The sequence below is a fragment of the Bos indicus x Bos taurus genome, chromosome 9, assembly GCF_003369695.1.
Source record: "Bos indicus x Bos taurus breed Angus x Brahman F1 hybrid chromosome 9, Bos_hybrid_MaternalHap_v2.0, whole genome shotgun sequence".
NCBI classification, from domain to species: Eukaryota; Metazoa; Chordata; class Mammalia; order Artiodactyla; family Bovidae; genus Bos; species Bos indicus x Bos taurus.
This window is the reverse complement of record NC_040084.1, coordinates 104,432,318-104,451,497: the sequence shown is the minus strand read 5'-3', so window position 1 is coordinate 104,451,497 and position 19,180 is coordinate 104,432,318. Positions and strand designations below refer to the sequence as shown.

Genomic DNA, 19,180 nt, shown 5'->3' with positions numbered 1-19,180 from the left:
CTATAAAATACTTAGGAATTAACTTCTATGAAATGTAAAAGCCCTAAATAAAAAAAATTATGAAACTTTACTGAAGCACCTAAGAGAAGACCTACACGTGAGGAGACAATTCTTTCTTGGATAGAAGGAGATACTACTGGAATGATGTCTTTTGGATGAATTCCTGCATTACTGACATCACTAATGACTTCTTCTGGACTATAATCTGGTATGGATCTACTAAAACCTAGGATGTATAACTTCTTTAATACAGTGACTCCTAGGAGTGTTGTTACAGAAACACCTGTACTCCTCACAAGAACACAAAAGGACGTTCCCTGCTGCACTGTTTATAATAGTGAAACACCGCAGATAGCGTAAATGATAACGTAATTCAGGAGACGGTTAAATGTATTAAGGTATTCAAAGGATGATATGACACCACTGAGTTCCATGTCATGGAAGTATGTCTGTCATGCAAATATGTGTATGATACACTGACTACAAAATGGAGCCATAAAATCAACATATGCTTTACTGTATTCTCCAAATATGGAGAAAAGCACCCCAAGGGAAAGAATCTGAACAGAAGAGAGCTGAGGAAACACCAGGGAAAACAGAAGAGGAAGAAAGAAACTTACCTTTCTGATTATATACCTCTGAGCTGTCTGAAAAACAATTTTTACAATTAAAAAGAAAATCACACACATCACATATGATGAAACCCCAAAACTTATACATGTTAACCTGATATTCACGAGCACAAGACACCCATCTGTTAGTCTGTTGGACTACCCCAGTTCTAACCATGAAGGCCTTTGGCTTAGAAGCCATGTTTGCCACTTACCTGCTCTGTAACCTGGGGTGGGACCTAGCTTGCCTGCCTCGTGTAAGAGCAACAAAACCTGATTACAGGTTTTGTGAGAATTAAGGGCTGTGGGAAATAGAAGGTGCTCAATATATGGGATGTAATAAACACGTTTTGTGAGCAACTGTACATTTTCACAGTTCTGCCATTTTCATGGCAACAATGAAATGCTGATTGAAGCAAGCAAGCAAACACACTAAAATGGTTTCAGGCATTATATCTAAAATACAATTTTTTAACAGTATGATCACATGAATCTTACAAAGTTTCATTTACAACATCAATCTAACACTTTTATAAACAGCATTTATTGTACAGAGTACTCTGAAGGAAGAAAAATATGTACAGCCATTTGTTTTCATTAATACATTTCTATTCTGTCCTGCAATACTGAAAAGGCGGAATGTGTCTGGCACAAAAATAACCCTCAGGAGTTACAAATTAGAAAACAACACTTTTTAAAAAACAGTTTTACTTTTCTGGTAGAAATATAAAAACTGTGGTTTATGGGGAAGAAATTAAACAAAATAAAGTCCAATCAATTGTTGAGGTGGCTTTAACACTTAGTTTTGTCCCTTAAACCAACTTGTCAACAGCAGTAAGTGTTTAAAATCTAAATATAAATAACAGGCAGCACTGCCCGTATAGCAGCACAGTTTGAGCCACTTACAGTGACGCTCTGGTGTTCTCTGTGCAGAAACAACACCCCTTCCGGCACCCCACGGGGGTGTGCGTGGAAGAGAGCTTCACCTGGTGCCGCACCCTACAACCAGACGCCCATCCTCTACCCCGTGGGGCCGTCCACAACACCACTGAGTGTACCAAAACTGATTGGTTTTAAAAAAAAAAAAAGGGGGTGGGGGAGGCAGGAGAACACAGCAGCCATTACGTTGTCTTCCTGAAACCCTTCAGAATAGGGTAGATGTTCTCAAAGGCTTCATAAATTTCTGCTCTGACTTTAGCACCTACGAAGACAAGTGGAGTAGAAAAGAGTCTGAAATGGCATTTCTTAACCACAAAAGCACAATTCTCTCCATATCCAGTAAGACAGATGCAGGCATTAAAACATTAACAATGGAATCCCTTGTCAAAATCATATTTTTGTTTTTAAAGTGGTATTTTCTTAATTTGGCGTTTAAAAAAAAAATTACCAAAGCAACAACACAGATGACCCCACCTTCCACGCCTGCAGTCTGCCCATGTGACAGCGCTGGTCTCGGCACCAGGGCAGAGCCCAGCAGGGCAGCAGCTGAGAGAGATGGAGTCTTACTCTCAACTGCCGCTTTTAACCAAGCTCTTTTGAATCTTCCTTTGTTGAGGCAGAATGATAATGCCGAGGAAAACCAAGGTTTTAGACAATGGTACCCAACTTAAAACACCATCTATTATGCAATGTAATGCTCACCTCCACCCCTCCCCGCCAAGGTGATGCTTCAATCAGCAAGTCTGTGATCTGAGTTTCCTCAGCTCACCGCCTCTGGTGGATGTTTCCCATCAGTGTTGGGGAAGAGAGAAAAGGGGCAAAGCTTCTCTGCAAGTCACTAGTTAACTGTCCCAACACTGTGATATTTCTTCTAAGTACTGAGAAAATGCCATTCTCGACCCTTTCAAAACTTCAACCACTACTTTCTGTTACAACTTACCTGTTAATACAACTTTTCCAGAAACAAAAATAAGGAGAACAATTCTCGGTTTGATCATTCTGTAGATTAAACCAGGAAATAACTCTGGCTCATAACTAGAAGGAAAATAGCAAAAACAGTTTAAATTAACAGCTGCTCATGCCTTTAGAAAAAATGAGGACCTGAACAAGGGACAGCACTGGGGCAGCCACAGACTAATGAGGGTGAAGCCCAGTTCTGCGGCCAGTGAGGCTGACCTGTCACCAGCACTTGAAGACCAACTAACTCTGTTTCTAATGAATCTGAATTTCCTGACATAAGAACAAGAGTTTTATAAGTATGTTCTGTAGTCTCTGATCTTTATCAAGTTTCATTCTGGACAAGTTTATATCAACTTAAAAGAGCCCAGTAATCATCCATCTATAAGATCTGCCAGTCACACAGTTTATTCTCTAATCATTCAGATCTCATCTCCTTAAAGTGAAATATCTTCTAGCTGCTACGTTTGCTCAGGCAATTTAACCAAAGTGACAGCAGAGAGACTGGTTGGAGACTGAACCTTGCCCCGTGTTATCTGACTAAATGCACTATTGGTATGCTGCTGCTGCTGCTAAGTTGCTCAGTGGTGTCCGACTCTGTGCGACCCCATGGACTGCAGCCCACCAGGCTCCTCCGTCCACAGGATTTTCCAGGCAAGAGTGCTGGAGTGGGTGCCAGTTATCTGACTAAATGCACTACTGGTGTGGTTTTGTTCTAGTAATCTCACTTTGTCAGATTGAAAATAGGATGTATGACAGCGTTTAAGTTACTGGAAAATTCAAGGCAGGCTTCTCTGGGGAAGGGAGATGCTGGGATGGATACATGAAATGCCAGTGGGAGTTTCTTAGGTAAAAAGTGACAAAAGAGTGTGCCAGGGATAAAAGTGGGATGTGCAAGGGTCCTGGTGCAAGAGGGGCATGATAAGCCATGGGGCTGCTGTGAGCAGAAAAGCTGTGAGAGGTGATCAGGGACCACCTGCCTTTGAAGTCTTCTTCAGGAAGGAGAACAAAAGACTCAAACAACTGGGGGAAAAATTGATACAAGAGGTTGTGGGTTTTATTTATTCATTTAAAATGTATTTATTGAGCAATAAGATGATGAAACATACAGAAGGGAATCAATTTCATGCCAGTAAAGGGGAGTTCTGGGTGTCACTGAGTTAGAAGATAGAGAGGTAGGAGGCTGGTGAGAACAGTAGGTATTACCAAAGAAATCAGGAAGACACTTCAACAATAAATATACCTATCAGTATATCATTTGTTCTTACATACTAATTATTCATTGGGAAAGACTCTGATACTGGGAGGGATTGGGGGCAGGAGGAAAAGGGGACGACAGAGGATGAGATGGCTGGATGGCATCACCGACTCGATGGACGTGAGTCTGAGTGAACTCCGGGAGTTGGTGATGGACAGGGAGGCCTGGCGTGCTGCGATTCATGGGGTCGCAAAGAGTCGGACACGACTGAGCGACTGAACTGAACTGAACTAATTATTCTGCTTATCATGAACAATGTTTAAATAGATTATAAATTAAAATTGTTGACAAAAGCAACCACCATGTACTTTAGACTTACCTACTGAACTGTTGGTGGGTAAGCACAAGGCCTTCTAACCTTATAGGGAACTTCACATCACAGCTCCCCACCATGTTCTGAATCTTGAAGTCCAAGAACTTAGCTGGAAAACCCAGTTTCTGTACAACTCTGGCGTATTTTCTTGCTGCTAGTCTAGACTGTTCTTCACTAGGAAAGAAAAAGTGAGCTATTCATACTCAAAGTCAGCTAACACAATTATTTAGATGAGAAACTTCCCCACATCCTTGACAGAAAACTGTAGGCCTACCAAATGAATACCTTTCAATTCACCAAAGTATTGATAGCCCCAGATTTCATGGGGCTATCAGCATCACCATTATCATTAATATTGCTGTATTTAAGCCCACAAATTGCTACTGAGATAAAAACCAACAAGCGTCATTTTGATAGGAATATACTGATGAGATTTATACTCAAAGAATGCATACACTAATTCCTCTTTTATGTCATGTCTTTCTTTATCCATTCCTAGAACTTACTTGTTGGATAAAATATGACTTAGCAGTGCAGGGCTTATGTAACAAAAGCAGTAACATCACTGTTGACAAAAGGCTCTCAAGTGCAGGGTCACGAATGACAGAAGTCTGGCACGCACACATGCTGAGTTATACAGAAATCAGGTTGGAACACACATCCTAAACTAACGCCTATTTTTAAGAAAACGAAGCCACCACTGTCTAAGGTGATGACAATCAACTACTTTAATACGAAAGCAACAATAACACTGTGATTGTATTTAAGTAGTAGCCTAACATCTGGATACCATGACACAGCCATCTCTCTGTAACATGCAGACCAGGACAATGAACTCCTTTAAACCCACCTCTTGGCTCCTGTGCACACCATCTTCCCAGAACTGAATATCAGTGCAGTGGTGCGGGGCTCTCTTATTCTCATGATTACAGCAGCAAAACGCTACAACAGCCAGAGACAACAGTTAATGAGGTCAGACTGCTGACTTCCATCAGGAGAACGACACAACAACAAGAACATCCCAAATAACGAGAAGGACCTGGTACTGAGACAGTCACGACCCCTGTCGTGCGTTTCCTTACAGGACTCCCTTCCATCACCACGTGGCACACAAGCTTTTGCACAGGAAACAAACATGTAAACTGTGACGACAGAGGCAGCTGGACCGAGACGTGTGTGTTCTGCCACGCACATCCCAACAGCTGAAGATAAGTGACATCTGCAAACCTTTAACTGTACATTTTCTGTTCTATTAATGATCTTTTAGGCAAATCAACTTACAAACCGTTCCACCTCCAGAAGGACTATATCACATTACAAGCATATCAACACACAGTGAAGTGACCTCCCTGATCCTGTAGACTTTTTGAAACTGCACTGATATATTGGCATTTATATAAATGCAATGGCCTCTCTAAAAATGTAGTATCTGCTACCTGATTACACGCAAAAACTTCACATATTTCTAATGAGGATGACTCTGACAAGTTAGATAGCTTTAACAATTTTAATTTAAAAACTACAGTCTGTCTTCCTTCTAACTTTACCACCATGTAAAAACACTAGCATTATATTCTAGTTTATACAAGTCCCAGGAAATGTCTAATTATTTTGCATTTTCTAAATTCCTTCTATAGTTTTTTACATTTCCTAAATTCCTTTAACCAGTTTTACTGGTTGGATAACTACTATCATTTCATTAGGAAAAAAAATATGTAAAATTATGTATTCAACTTAAAAAAATTATGATAGACAAAACGTTAATTCTTATAATGCTACACTCATACGGATTTGCCCTGTGCATTAGGTTGTTATCTTAAAATCTGAAAATTTGTAGGTATTTTCTTCTTAATCTTTTTATTATATAAAAAAAAAAACTTGGCAGTTATACAAAGGTAGAAAAATATATTAAACTTCCTTGTACTTATTATCCAACTTTAACAATTACTAGTTTTTGGCTAATCTTGTCTCATTCATATGCCCCTTTCCCAATTCTCCAATTGTATTATTTTGAAGTAAATTCCAAGTAGCCTGGCATTCTATTCTATAGTTTTCAAAACATAAATGGGATCACACTACATATTTTGTTCAGTAACTTTACATGATCCCCTTACAATAAGTATATTAAACTTTATCCTGTGGACTGCTATATTCTTGCAATCTCTTACTTGGCAGTTATTTAACAAAAACGCTACATATTTTGCCTTAAATTCTTCTTTTGTTGGTGTCGACAAACTTAAACACAACTTATTCTTTTTAATCTAAAGACCTTTGGAAGAAAATTCTGTTATCACTATTATTTGATACAGTTGTTCTGACCTTGGGATTATATTCAGCATTTCGGGCACGAAGTGCAATGGTCTTTAGGTCAAGTTTACAACCAAGATTCACTGTGGATACAATATTTCTGTAAGAAATTTGAAAAGAAAACACGATTATTTACTGTTAATTATCTAAAAAACATAATCTTTCCTAATTTTTTTTAATTAAACAAATTTTTAAATTGCTGACATTAAGTGTTTAAACAAGTACCAAACACCACGCCAACATACATAGATAACCTCACTTAGTACTTACAATACACTATGAAGTAATAACTATTAGTATTGCATCTTCAGATGAAGACACTGCTCTGTATATGCATGGCTCCTAACTGAGGTATGACTTTCTCACTTCTTTCAAATTAAGTATCTTGGACAAACAAAAATTCAATCATCTCTGACAAAGGAAGGAAACCTTTTTCCTCCAATTAACTCTCAGTAGATCAAGAAAACCAAACATCAATATTTATTATGTAGGTCCAATGAACACTTTTAACTTTCTTTCTCTTCTCCTCTCTTTGAGGGCCCCCCCCACCCTGCCCTCTGCTCCCCCTGATGTCAGGGGGCAACTGGTATTCTGGAGCAGCACCTCCATAACTGTGCTGAGGCGCCTGCGCCCCACAGCATGGCAGGCAGAAGACAAAAACTCCCTTTTACAGCTTTGGTTTAGTTTGCTCTTTTTCTAGTTGTAATGTTATTGCTTTGAAAGATTCCTTATTTTTTAATGTGATCATTTACAGCTATAAATTTCACCCTTAGTACCACATTTGCTGCATCCCAAATATGTTTTGTGCTCCATTAGGCTTCCGTTAAGTCTATCAGGCTTCTCTGCCCATGGAATTTTCCAACCAAGAATACTGAAGTGGGTTACATTACTTACTCCAGAGGATCTTCCCGACCCAGGGATCCAACCACATCTCTTGTGCCTCTTGCATTGGCAGGCAATTCTTTGTACTACTAGCACCACTTGGGAAGCCCTATACAGTATTTTCATTTTCATTTGTCTTAACTATTTTCTAACTGCCCCTGTGATCTCTGATCCATTGGCTGTTTAAAAGTATGTTATTTAATTTCCACAGTTCTGTGAATTTTTTGGGATGCTTTGTGGAATACCAGAAATATTAAGGTGCTGGCAAGAAATAAACACCCATCTGAACTGGGTATAAATTACAATTTAAACCAAAGGTGCAAACTTAAATGGGCATAGGGGCCAGGTAACTGTGCAAGACAACAGCATATGGTATTTACAAAAATGAACTAATAAGTGCTTATCTTTCTAAAATCATTAAAACTATTTTGTTTTCTTTAATTGTTTCAGATCAAACAAACACCCAGGGCAAGATTTAGGTCTCTGTGTAACAGTCATGATCCATGATTAAACATTACTTAGTTCTAAAAATGATTAGGAATGACTTGCATGAAAACTGGGTGATGTATTTATTACAAATAACCCTTCATGTGGTTATAAGCTTCCTAATGGCAAAAGCTATATAATTCTTACTGACAGATATGAGGATATCTGTTTTTCAGGGAGGAGAAATTTTCCCTACCTGTCCCCCTACCCCTTTTCTATTATATACAGGACCCACTTCACATAGGTAGAAAAATCCATTTAGGGCAAGAACAGCCATCCTCAGCTTGTGGGAAGGACACAACTCTTCAAAGATTTATATGCAGCCCTTATAATAATAAACAATGAAGAAAAACAAGGACCACTATGAACAATAATGATTCTGTGACTTTGCAATTAATCTTTCCAAAGACTTATAATACCACAAGGAAGGGAGACTATATAAGGCTTGATCTGGTTAATCAGCTACAGCGAAACGTCGACAACAATAATGCAATCCAAACTGGACTTCACTGGCCCAAGCATATAAGCACAGCTACCAAATTTCTGAAGATGTTATGAGAGACCTTTACTGGGGTCACTGACTCACTAAGACAGCTTTCCTTCCCTTTCTCAAATAAGATAAAGCAAGTTTTGATGCATGATCACCATTAATACCACACAAATAAATCAATCCATCTGAGAACAAAGAACAGCAGCGCAGTTGCAGGGGGGTCCCTCCAGGGCAGGGACAGGACACACAAGGAGAACTCACTGCAGCTGCGGCACGATCCCGGAGCTCTCTGAGGCTGGCGTGGCAGGGGTGATGGGGGTCATGGGGGTCATGGGGGAGGGATACAAGGGAGTGGTGCCCGGCAAGGGTGCAGTCGTAAGAGTCTGTGAGTGGAAGAGCTGTGGTGTCTGGCCCGAGGGCCCCTGGGTTGCCTGCTGGGACGTCGACTGCTGGACGGCTGCCACTGCCGCCTGCTGCTGCTGCTGCTGCTGCTGCTGCTGCTGCTGTTGCTGCTGCTGCTGCTGCCGTTGCTGCTCCTCCAGAATAGACAGACTGTTGGTGTTCTGAATAGGCTGTGGAGTCAGTCCTGTGCCGTAAGGCATCATTGGACTAAAGATAGGGATTCCAGGAGTCATGGCACCCTGTGGACAGTTAGAGAACAATCGGTTAGATTGGCTGGTGTCAAGTGTCTGCAGAACTTGGCTGGTAGAACTGCAGGTGAGATGTGCAAAGACAGGCACCATCCGAGAACAAATGGGGCTATTAAGCCGTCATCTCACACACATCACTTTTTTCTTCACTGCAGCACAGCAGCATAGTAGGTAAGAGCTTAGGATGTGGAAGTAGACCTAGGTGTGAAATTCAATAAACAACACGGGAGAATTTAGGAAGATGCTTAACCCTTCAGGCTCTAGAGGATAACAATGGTTTAAGACTTTGAAAAAATTGAGAATTTCCATTCTTTGAAAGATATCATTAAGAAAATTAAAAATTAAGCCACAGATTAGGAGAAAACATCTACCATACATACATCTGAGAAAGAACTTGTATGCAGAATAAAGACCAATCAAAATGCAATAAATGATGAACAAACAGACCAATAAAAAAATGGGCAAAAGATGTGAAGGACATTTTACAAATGAAGATACATAAACAGTTAATTAGCAGTTGACAAAATGCTCAAGATCGTAAGTCAACAGGAAAACGCTTTTACATTTAGACTCAAGTGAAAACGTGCTGGTGAGGGTGTGGAGCAACGAGAACTCTCACATGCTGCTGGTAGGACTTGAGAACATGCAGGGCACTTTCTTATAAAGTTAAACACACACTTACACAATGACCCAGCAATCCCATTCCTAAGTATCTACCCAAGAGAAATAAAAACATAGCAGACATGAAGAATATACACATACAGCTGCTGCTGCTGCTAAGTCGTTTCAGTCGTGTCTGACTTTGTGCGACCCCAAAGACAGCAGCCCACCAGGCTCCCCTGTCCCTGGGATTCTCCAGGCAAGAACACTGGAGTGGGTTGCCATTTCCTTCTCCAGTGCATGAAAGTGAAAAGTGAAAGTGAAGTCGCTCAGTCGTGTCCGACTCTTAGTGATCCCATGGACTGCAGCCCACCAGGCTCCTCCATCCATGGAAGTTTCCAGGCAAGAGTACTGGCACCTTTATTCATAATTGTTTCAACCTAGAAACGGCCCTAATGTCAGCAACTGGAAAGCAAACTGTGGTACATCCACACAAGAGGGCCACTTGGCAATAAAAAGGAATTTGCTGATATATGCAAACATTACGCTGGGTTAAGATGACAGACACACAAAAAGCACATACTGACTGGTATGATGCCACCTGCACGATATTCTAGCACAGACAAAACTATCTCTATGTCTGGAAAGTGGATCAGCCTTTGCCTGGGCCTAGGGGAGTAACTGTTAAGGGGCAGAGAGGGATTTTTAGGCTAACTGAAATGTTTCAGAACTTTCAAAGGTGCATACACTTGTCAAAACACACACTTAAAATGGGTATTTTTAAACAGAAGTATTTAAAAATTTTAAAAGCAGGTATGTTATTTGGAACTTTAAACATAAAAAGGAAAAGATAAAGCTAGAAAATATTTAGGTTACTTATGAAATCAAACACTCTATAATCACTCAGACCACTTTCATAAGTGTTTATCAAAAGATTAAGTCTTATAGACAAATATATATTTTAGCTTCCAAACTTCCCAAATTAAACATTATCACGCCTATTAAAAATCTGAAGGAAATTATCAATGAAATACAGAAGACTTAAAAAACCATAAGTCCATTTTCAACAACAGAGGCTTAATTCCCTTCCTTCCCTTTTACAGTGTCTCTAACAATGCAGGTCCTGTCCTATATGCACCCTCCCTCCAGCTGCATTACCTGAGGGGAGGCCAGGCCCTGGGCATAGGGTGGGAGGCTGTTGTTCTGATCCATGACGTTCACCTTCTTGGCAAATCAAAAACCTCTGGACTGGAAATTGCCTCAGCATTCAGTCTTTTCCTAGAGCATCCCCAGCACACTATTCTTGGCGACTTGCTCGGCTCTGTGGGTTATCTTCGTGCACACCAAGAAACAGCGGTGCTGCTTTGAAAAGATTTAAAGTTTAATGTAAGAACACAGGTAAGCTATGCAGCCTTATAAATCAGTTTCACGGTTATACAAAAAACAAATGTAAAAACCCAATCAAGCTACTCTGGAATCCATTTCCTTTTCACCTTACAAAGCTGAACTCTTACTCCTTCCAAGTTTTTCATGACTGCGTGCAAAAGAGTCAACAGGACAAAAATTGTTTTTTTATGTGTTCAATTTATAGTCTTATAATGTTAAATGTTAAGTTTTGAATGTTTACAGCATTCAAAACTTTTGGGAAAAAATATCCAAGGAAAATGAATTCCTAAGCAAACTGTCATATCTGAGTAGAAATATTTATTATGCACTGTATACACGGTACTAAAGTTTTTAAATATGTCATTCAGTTTTCTATCCTCTATAATGTCCTGGGCATTAAGTTTAATAAATTTTGAATTGTATCCAATACACTTTGGCATGATCATTTATTGAGAAACTACCTTAAATAAATAACATACTGTGATTGAAGCTGTACAGACATAAAAATAAGACATTATATTTTTATATATGTAACACTTTACCTCTTCAGAGCACATAAATACCAATGTGCCTGTACCTGCTGCTGCTGCCGCTGCTGCTGCTGCTGCTAAGTCGCTTCAGTCATGTCCGACTCTGTGCGACCCCAGAGACGGCAGCCCACCAGGCTCCCCGGTCCCTGGGATTCTCCAGGCAAGAACACTGGAGTAGGTTGCCATTTCCTTCTCCAATGCATGAAAGTGAAAAGTGAAAGTGAAGTCGCTCAGTCATGTCCAGCTCTTAGCAACCCCATGGACTGCAGCCTACCATCCTCCTCCATCCATGGGATTTTCCAGGCAAGGGTACTGGAGTGGGGTGCCATTGCCTTCTCCGATGCCCGTACCTGGCTTTCCTTAAATCATCTCTTTACTGGCTACACATTTGAAATTACTTTTAGGTTAAAGAACTGAGTGACTAATTAAAGACCTTTTATTCAGTTTAGTTCATATGGACTCCTGTGCTCAAGGTTGCTGTGAGAACCAACTGATTCAAACAGGACTGATTAATACCTTAAGAACAGCATCCAGTTATAACACAGTAAGCACAGGATAAATGTCAGCTATTACTATTAGATTTCAGTTTAAATGTTACCAATCTATTAAAGTTTTCTCACACAGAACATATAGATCTTAAAGTTACAAATTATATGTCAAAGATGCGCATGTACCTCAAGCTCGTACTTGTATAAAAAAGCACTCAGAACCTGGCAGTGATTCTGAAAGGACAAAGGACTCCGAAGACTATATATCCTACATACCCATCAGGGGAAAGCAGACCAAACACAGAGAAAGCTGCTTCCGAAAACAGACATGTAAGAAAATTATGCTCTTTTGGACACTGTTAATCTATTACAACAAAAGAGTGCTGCAAATATAAAAATTAAGAGGATATATATATATATATAGTCCCTGGCATCAAAGAGTTCAATTTGTATAGGATATGCAAATAATCACTGCAAAACCTCAGTGCTATAACAGCAGACACACACTATGCTAAGCCCTTTGAGTGAAGAAACCATGAATATATGTCCTTGTAATCTCTACACTTAGTACAGTGTCTGACATATAATATGTTGATGATGAATGAATGTATGCTTTTGTTTAGTAGCTAGGTCATGTCTGACTCTTTTGCAACCACATGGACTATATAGTCCACCAAGCTTCTCTGCCCGTGGGATCTTCCAGGCAAGAATACTGGACTGGGTGGCCACTTCCTTCTCCAGAGGATCTTCCCAACCCAGGGATCGAATTGGTGTCTCCTGCAACTGCAGGTGGATTCCTTACTACTGAGCCACCCGGGAGGCCCCAAATGCATGCATACATGCTGGAGAAAAGAAGGCAGTGTGAACTGTCAAGTGTTCAGAAGAGTGTGTTTATAAAGCAAGGACCATCTAACTTGGTTCTAGCAAGGTGAGTAGGAATTTACACTCAGCATTTCAGGCAGAAGAAAGGTTAAGCACAAAGAGACAAAAAGTGAAAGAGCATGCAAGCAACAAACCAAGCATGACTGCATGGACTGTTCCTACAGGGGATGAGACAGCAAATGTATATTAGATAAGCAATACAAGCAGTGACAAGGTTTTGAAGTGCACCATGAGTAGATCTACTGTAGCAAGAGTATGAATGAACTCTAAGAGACAAAACTGGAGGCTGGAAGTTCGGTTTAAGAGTCACTGCTATGGTTGAGGCAAGAGACAATGAGGGCAGGATTGAAACCACTCATTTATACGAACACATTGATCCAGAAACTGGTGGCTCCTGACCCCGTTCTGCAAACTAAGTCTAGAGAAAAAATCTGAGGAAGTAGTTGAGGCCTAATGTTATCACTGTTTAGAGCTCATCTCTAATTCGAAGTGATGGTACTGACCATCTTTCCTCCCGTGTCCTTAAAGCCGCACAGTTATTACTGCACTAACTTATCCTCAGAAAAGAGTTGTTTGCAGCATCTCCTCATCTTTTGGTAACTGACGCATCAAATTTGATATTTTGGGGAGATAATCACTGATAAGGGAAAAGAATCAATAAATTCTGCATAGTCTCCTCGTGTCTGCGTACCTCAATCAAGAATAATCTTTTCAGAGACGCCTACCTAGAATATTACATGCAAAAACCACACTGTCCAGGGCCTAGACAAGGACACCTTTGTATTTGTGTATTATGCCCCAACGTGCCTGAAGTCTCCGGCCTCTGACAAAACGTTAAAAAGTCTCAAGCGCAACTTTATTATAAAACTACCCCTGTTGGTAGCAAGACAGGTGGGCACAGGCCTTTCAATAAAGAGAATTAAGGGATGGCAGAGTTCCGGATGAGCGGGACTGTGCTGCCTCAGGCCCCACCAGCTCCCGGCGCCAGCGCTCGTACAGGGAAGCTGCTCTCGAAACACCGCAGAGGGCGCCGGGCGGGAGCCCCGGCCGGGACTGGCCGAAGGGGCGGCAGCGCGAGCCAGAGGAACGGCCCCCGCGGTCTCCGGATCCATTCCGCGCCCCTCCGCTCCACCATCCCTAGGGAGTCGTTGCAGTGACCGCTCTGCAGTAATTCTCAGAGAGAAGCTAACAGGGTGGTTACCTGGAGTCACTGCAGAGACGACTACCGGTCGGAGAAAACGAAGTTCAGCACCCAGCGGCCCAGGCGCCCGCCACGGCGACCCTTCCCGATCCCACAGGACTCCGGGCGCGCGTTGATAACGTCACTTCCGCCAGTTCCACCTCGGCTTTAGCTAGCTGCCCGCGAGGGGCGCCGGCCGTGGTAAGTGTGAGCGCCGTGTGACTTCCTCTGACTCCCTTGGATACTCGACTTTAGAGAAACAAGAGGCGGGGCGGAGCGCTTCTGGCTTCCGGGAGAAGCCACCCTACCAAAATATGTTGATTGGTCGCTGCTGGATGTAGACAAGATATTGATTTTTAAATATTGACTGTTTAAACCAACTAGCGGTGTGATATTGAGCAAGTTACCAGACCGCTCCACCTCAGTTTCTTCATGTATAGGATGGAATGGGAATACCGCTTGTCCTCTAAGAACAATGTGAGAAGAATTAAGGAAATGCATGAACAGTGCCTGGCGCGCGGTAAGCGGTGTTAGCTATTCTCAAACATGTGGAATGATTAAAAAAAAAAACAAAAAAAACAGATACCTGCTGCCATCTTATGAAGTCTTTTCACATTTGTCACAAGAACTATAGGTAAAGTTGGACCCCAGAGGACCTCTCCTATGGTTCAGTTCAGTCGTGTTAGACTCTTTGTGACTCCATGGACTGCAGCACGCCAGGCTTTCCTGTCCATCACCAACTCCCAGAGCTTGCTCAAACTCATGTCCATCAAGTCGGTGATGCCATTCAACCGTCTAATCCTCTATCTTCCAGTACTCCTGCCTTCAGTCTTTCCCAGCATCAGGGTCTTTTCCAATGAGTCAGTTCTTCCCATCAGGTGGCCAAAGGATTGGAGCTAGAGCATCAGTCCTTCCAATGACTATTCAGGACTGATCTCCTTTAGGATGGACTGGTTTGATCTCCTTGCACTCCAAGGGACTCTCAAGAGTCTTCTCCAACACCACAGTTCAAAAGCATCAATTCTTCGGCGCTCAGCTTTCTTTATAGTCCAGTTCTCACATCCATACATGCTGCTGCTGCTGCTAAGTCACTTCAGTCGTGTCTGACTTTGTGCGACCCCATAGACGGCAGCCCACGAGGCTCCCCCGTCCCTGGGATTCTCCCAGCAAGAACACTGGAGTGGGTTGCCATTTCCTTCTCCAGTGCATGAAAGTGAAAAGTGAAAGTGAAGTCTCTCAGTCGTGTCCGACTCTTAGCGACCCCATGGACTGCAGCCTACCAGGCTCCTCCGTCCATGAGATTTTCCAGGCAAGAGTACTGGAGTGGGTTGCCACTGCCTTCTCCATACATGACTACTGGAAAAACCATAGCTTTGACTAGACAGACCTTTGTTGGCAAAGTAATGTCTCTGCTTTTTAATACACTGCCTAGGTTAATCATAGCTTTTCTTCCAAGGAGCAAACGTCTTTTAATTTCATGGCTGCAGTCACCATCTGCAGTGATTTTGGAGCCCACGAAAATAAAGTCTGTCACTGTTTCCATTGTTTCCCCATCTATTTGCCGTGAAGTGATGGGACCAGATGCCATTATCTAACGTTTTTTGAATGTTGAGTTTTAAGCCAGCTTTTTCACTCTCCTCTTTCACTTTCATCAAGAGGCTCTTCAGTCCCTCTGCACTTTCTGCCATAAGGGTGGTGTTATCTGTATATCTGAGGCTATTGATATTTCTCCCAGCAATCTTGATTCCAGCTTGTGCTTCATCCAGCCCGGCATTTCATGTGATGTACTCTCCACATAAGTTAAATAAGCAGGGTGACAACATACAGTCCTGACATACTCCTTTCCCTATTTGGAACCAGTTCATTGTTCCATGTCCAGTTCTAACTGTTGCTTCTTGGCCTGCATACAGATTTCTCAGGAGGCAGGTAAGTTGGTCTGCTATTCCTATCTCTTTAAGAATTTTCCACAGTTTGTTGTGATCCACACAGTCAAAGGCTTTGGCCTAGTCAATAAAGTAGAAATAGATGTTTTTCTGGAACTTTCTTGCTTTTTCAATGATCCAATGGATGTTGGGAATTTGATCTCTGGTTCCTTTCCCTTTTCTAAATCTAGCTTGAACATCTGGAAGTTCTCAGTTCACGTACTGTTGAAGCCTGGCTTGGAGAATTTTGAGCATTACTTTGCTAGCATGTGAGAAGAGTGCAATTGTGCAGTAGTTTGAACACTCTTTGGCATTGCTTTTCTTTGCGATTGGAATGAAAACTGACCTTTTCCAGTCCTGTGGCCACTGCCGAGTTTTCCTAATTTGCTGGCATATTGAGTGCATCACTTTCACAGCAGCATCTTTTAGGACTTGAAATAGCTCAACTGGAATTCCATCACCTCCACTAGCTTTGTCCGTAGTGACGCTTCCTAAGACCCAGTTGACTTCACCTTCCAAGATGTCTGGCTCTAGGTGAGTGATCACACGATTGTGGTTATCTGAGCCATAAAGATCTTTTTTGTATAGTTCTTATGTGTATTCTTGCCACCTTTTCTTAATATCTTCTGCTTCTGTTAGGACCATGGCATTTCTGTCCTTTATTATGCCCATCTTTGCATGAAATGTTCCTTTGGTATCTCTAATATCCTGTGGTTCATTTAGGCATAATTGCAGGTTGTAATGCTTGTTAGCTTGCTTCCTTTGTGCTGCACATAATCAATGAGGTTGGGTCCTCCTTAAGGATAGGGAAGATTTTACAGAATTTTTGTATCCAGGACAGTACCCAAATAAATACAATACTTCTCTGTCCATAACCATCAAAGAAAACCCTTTTACCTTTTACAGTAAAGTATAGGAAAAGTTTTAATTTAAAAAGTACTTTTCAAATATCTTTTTCTGCTTCCAGAATTGCATGTATATATCAAACAGTCCATTCTATATTAGTTAAAGGCTTGCTTGCTTTTTTTATTAACATTTTTAAATTGTAAAATATGATATTCATATAAAGAAGTATGTAAACATGTGTACAGATTAATAGACGGTATTAAATCAAATAAGGGCAGTACATGAACCAAGAACTTCCAGATGTACAAGTTGGATTTAGAAAAGGCAGCAGTACCAGAGATCAAATTGCCCAAATCCATTGAATCATAGAGAAAGCAAGGGAATTCCAGGAAAACATCTACTTCTGCTTCATTGACTTCACTAAAGCCTTTGACTGTGTGGATCACAACAAACAATGGAAAATTCTTAAAGAAATGGGAATATCAGACCAGCTTATCTATCACCTGAGAAATTTGTATGCAGGTCAAGAAGCAACAGAACCAGACATAGAACAATGCACGGGTTCAAAACTGGGAAAGGAGTACATCAAGGCCATACACTATCACCCTGCTTATTTAACTTATATGCAGAGTACATCATCCAAAATGTGTGGCTGGATGAACCTCAAGCTGGAATCAAGATTTCCTGGAGAAATATCAACAACCTCATATATGCAGATGATACCACTCTAATGCCAGAAAGTGAAAAGGAACTAAGAGCCTCTTGATGAGGATGAAAGAGGAGAGTGAAAAAGCTGGCTTAAAATTCAACATTCAGAAAATGAAGATCATGGCATCTGGTCCCATCACTTCATGGGAAATAGATGGGGGAAAAGTAGAGACAGTGACAGATTTGATCTTGGGCTCCTAAATCACTGCAGTGACTGCAGCCATGAAATTCAAAGACACTCGCTCCTTGGAAGAAAAGCTATGATTAACCTAGGCAGTGTATTAAAAAGCAGAGACATCACTTTGCTAGTAAAGTCTGTATAGGCAAAGCTGTGATTTTTCCAGCAGTCATGTACAGATGTGAGAGTTGGACCATAAAGAAGGCTGAGTGCCAAAGAATTGATGCTTTTGAACTCTTGAGAGTCCCTTGGACAGCAAGGAGATAAAACCAGACAATCCTAAAGGAAATCAACCATAAATATTAATTGGAAAGACTGAAGCTGAAGCTCCAATACTTTGGCCACTTGATGCAAAGAGCTGATTCATTAGAAAAGACCCTGATGCTGGGAAAGAATGAGGGCAGGAGGAGAAGGAAGGGGGCGGCAACCGAAGATGGGATGGTTGGATGTGATCAACACAATGGACATGGGTTTGAGCAAATTCTGGGAGATAGTGAAGGACAGGGAAACCTATCGGGCTGCAGTTCATGGGGTTGCAAAGAGTTGGACACGACTTAGCAACCGAACAACAGCAACAAAGGGTTCCCTTGGTGGCTCATTGGTAAAGAATCTGCCGACCAATACAAGAGACACAGGAGATGGCTGTTCGATCCCTGGGTGAGGAAGATCCCTTGGAGGAGGAAATGTCAACCTACTCCAGTATTCTTGCGTGTAAATACCCCATGGACAGAGGAGCCTGGTGGGCTATAGTCCATGTGGTCGCAGAGAGTCGGACACGCCTGATCGACTGAGCAGGCAAGCATTAAATCACGTAAAGAAACCCAGTATTGCTAGCACTACAACCTCCAACCCATCCCTAGCCAAGCAGGACCTTTCCCTCTAGCCAAAGTCAGTTAATTTTCTTGCTTTGGCACATCCCTCAGTTGCTTTATCCATTCTGCAGTTTATGGACATTTAGCTCATTTCCAGTTTGGGGCCATTAAGAACATTTTTATGAATATTCTTGCATGTCTTCTGGCCAGGGTACATACCTCGGCATGAAACTGCTGGGTCATGATGTGTGTGTATTTCAACTATGTCAAGTAATGCCAGTCCCTTTTCGAAAAACGGCTGTACTAATTTACACTCCGGAGAAGGCAATGGCAGCCCACTCCAGTACTCTTGCCTGGAAAATCCCACGGACAGAGGAGCCTGGTAGGCTGCAGTCCATGGGGTCGCTAAGAGTCGGACACGACTGAGGTACTTCACTTTCACTTTTCTAATTCGTGCATTGGAGAAGGAAATGGCAACCCACTCTAGTGTTCTTGCCTGGAGAATCCCAGAGACGGGGAGCCTGGTGCGCTGCCGTTTATGGGGTCGCACAGAGTTGGACACGACTGAAGCGACTTAGCAGCAGTAGCAATTTACACTCCAAGAGAGTCTTCGAGTTTCCGTTGCTCCATAGTTTTTCCAATGTCTTTGTAAACTCAGACTTTAAAATTTCTATCCATCACGAGTGATTTCGAATGTTTGCCTGGAAAAGAAAGCCTGTACCTCACTGCCAGGTCTCTACGAGGAACCGGCAATG

General features: G+C 41.7%; 1 protein-coding gene across 2 annotated transcripts; it reads right to left on the bottom strand.

Moving 5' to 3' along the window:
• Positions 1 to 1,133: 1,133 nt before the first annotated feature.
• Positions 1,134 to 14,271, bottom strand: TBP (TATA-box binding protein). 2 transcript variants are annotated; one of them, XM_027552125.1, is made up of 8 exons: positions 13,981 to 14,167; positions 10,652 to 10,852; positions 8,505 to 8,884; positions 6,398 to 6,485; positions 4,929 to 5,020; positions 4,085 to 4,252; positions 2,491 to 2,585; positions 1,134 to 1,812 (listed from the first exon to the last, which is right to left on the bottom strand). In XM_027552125.1, exons 2-8 carry the CDS (start codon positions 10,703 to 10,705, stop codon positions 1,733 to 1,735), a joined length of 957 nt encoding a protein of 318 aa, XP_027407926.1. In that variant the 5' UTR covers positions 10,706 to 10,852; positions 13,981 to 14,167; the 3' UTR covers positions 1,134 to 1,732. The 2 variants fall into 2 exon arrangements, with proteins under 2 accessions (XP_027407926.1, XP_027407927.1); XM_027552126.1 differs by having other exon boundaries at positions 1,140 to 1,812; positions 10,652 to 10,855; positions 13,981 to 14,271.
• Positions 14,272 to 19,180: the final 4,909 nt, after the last annotated feature.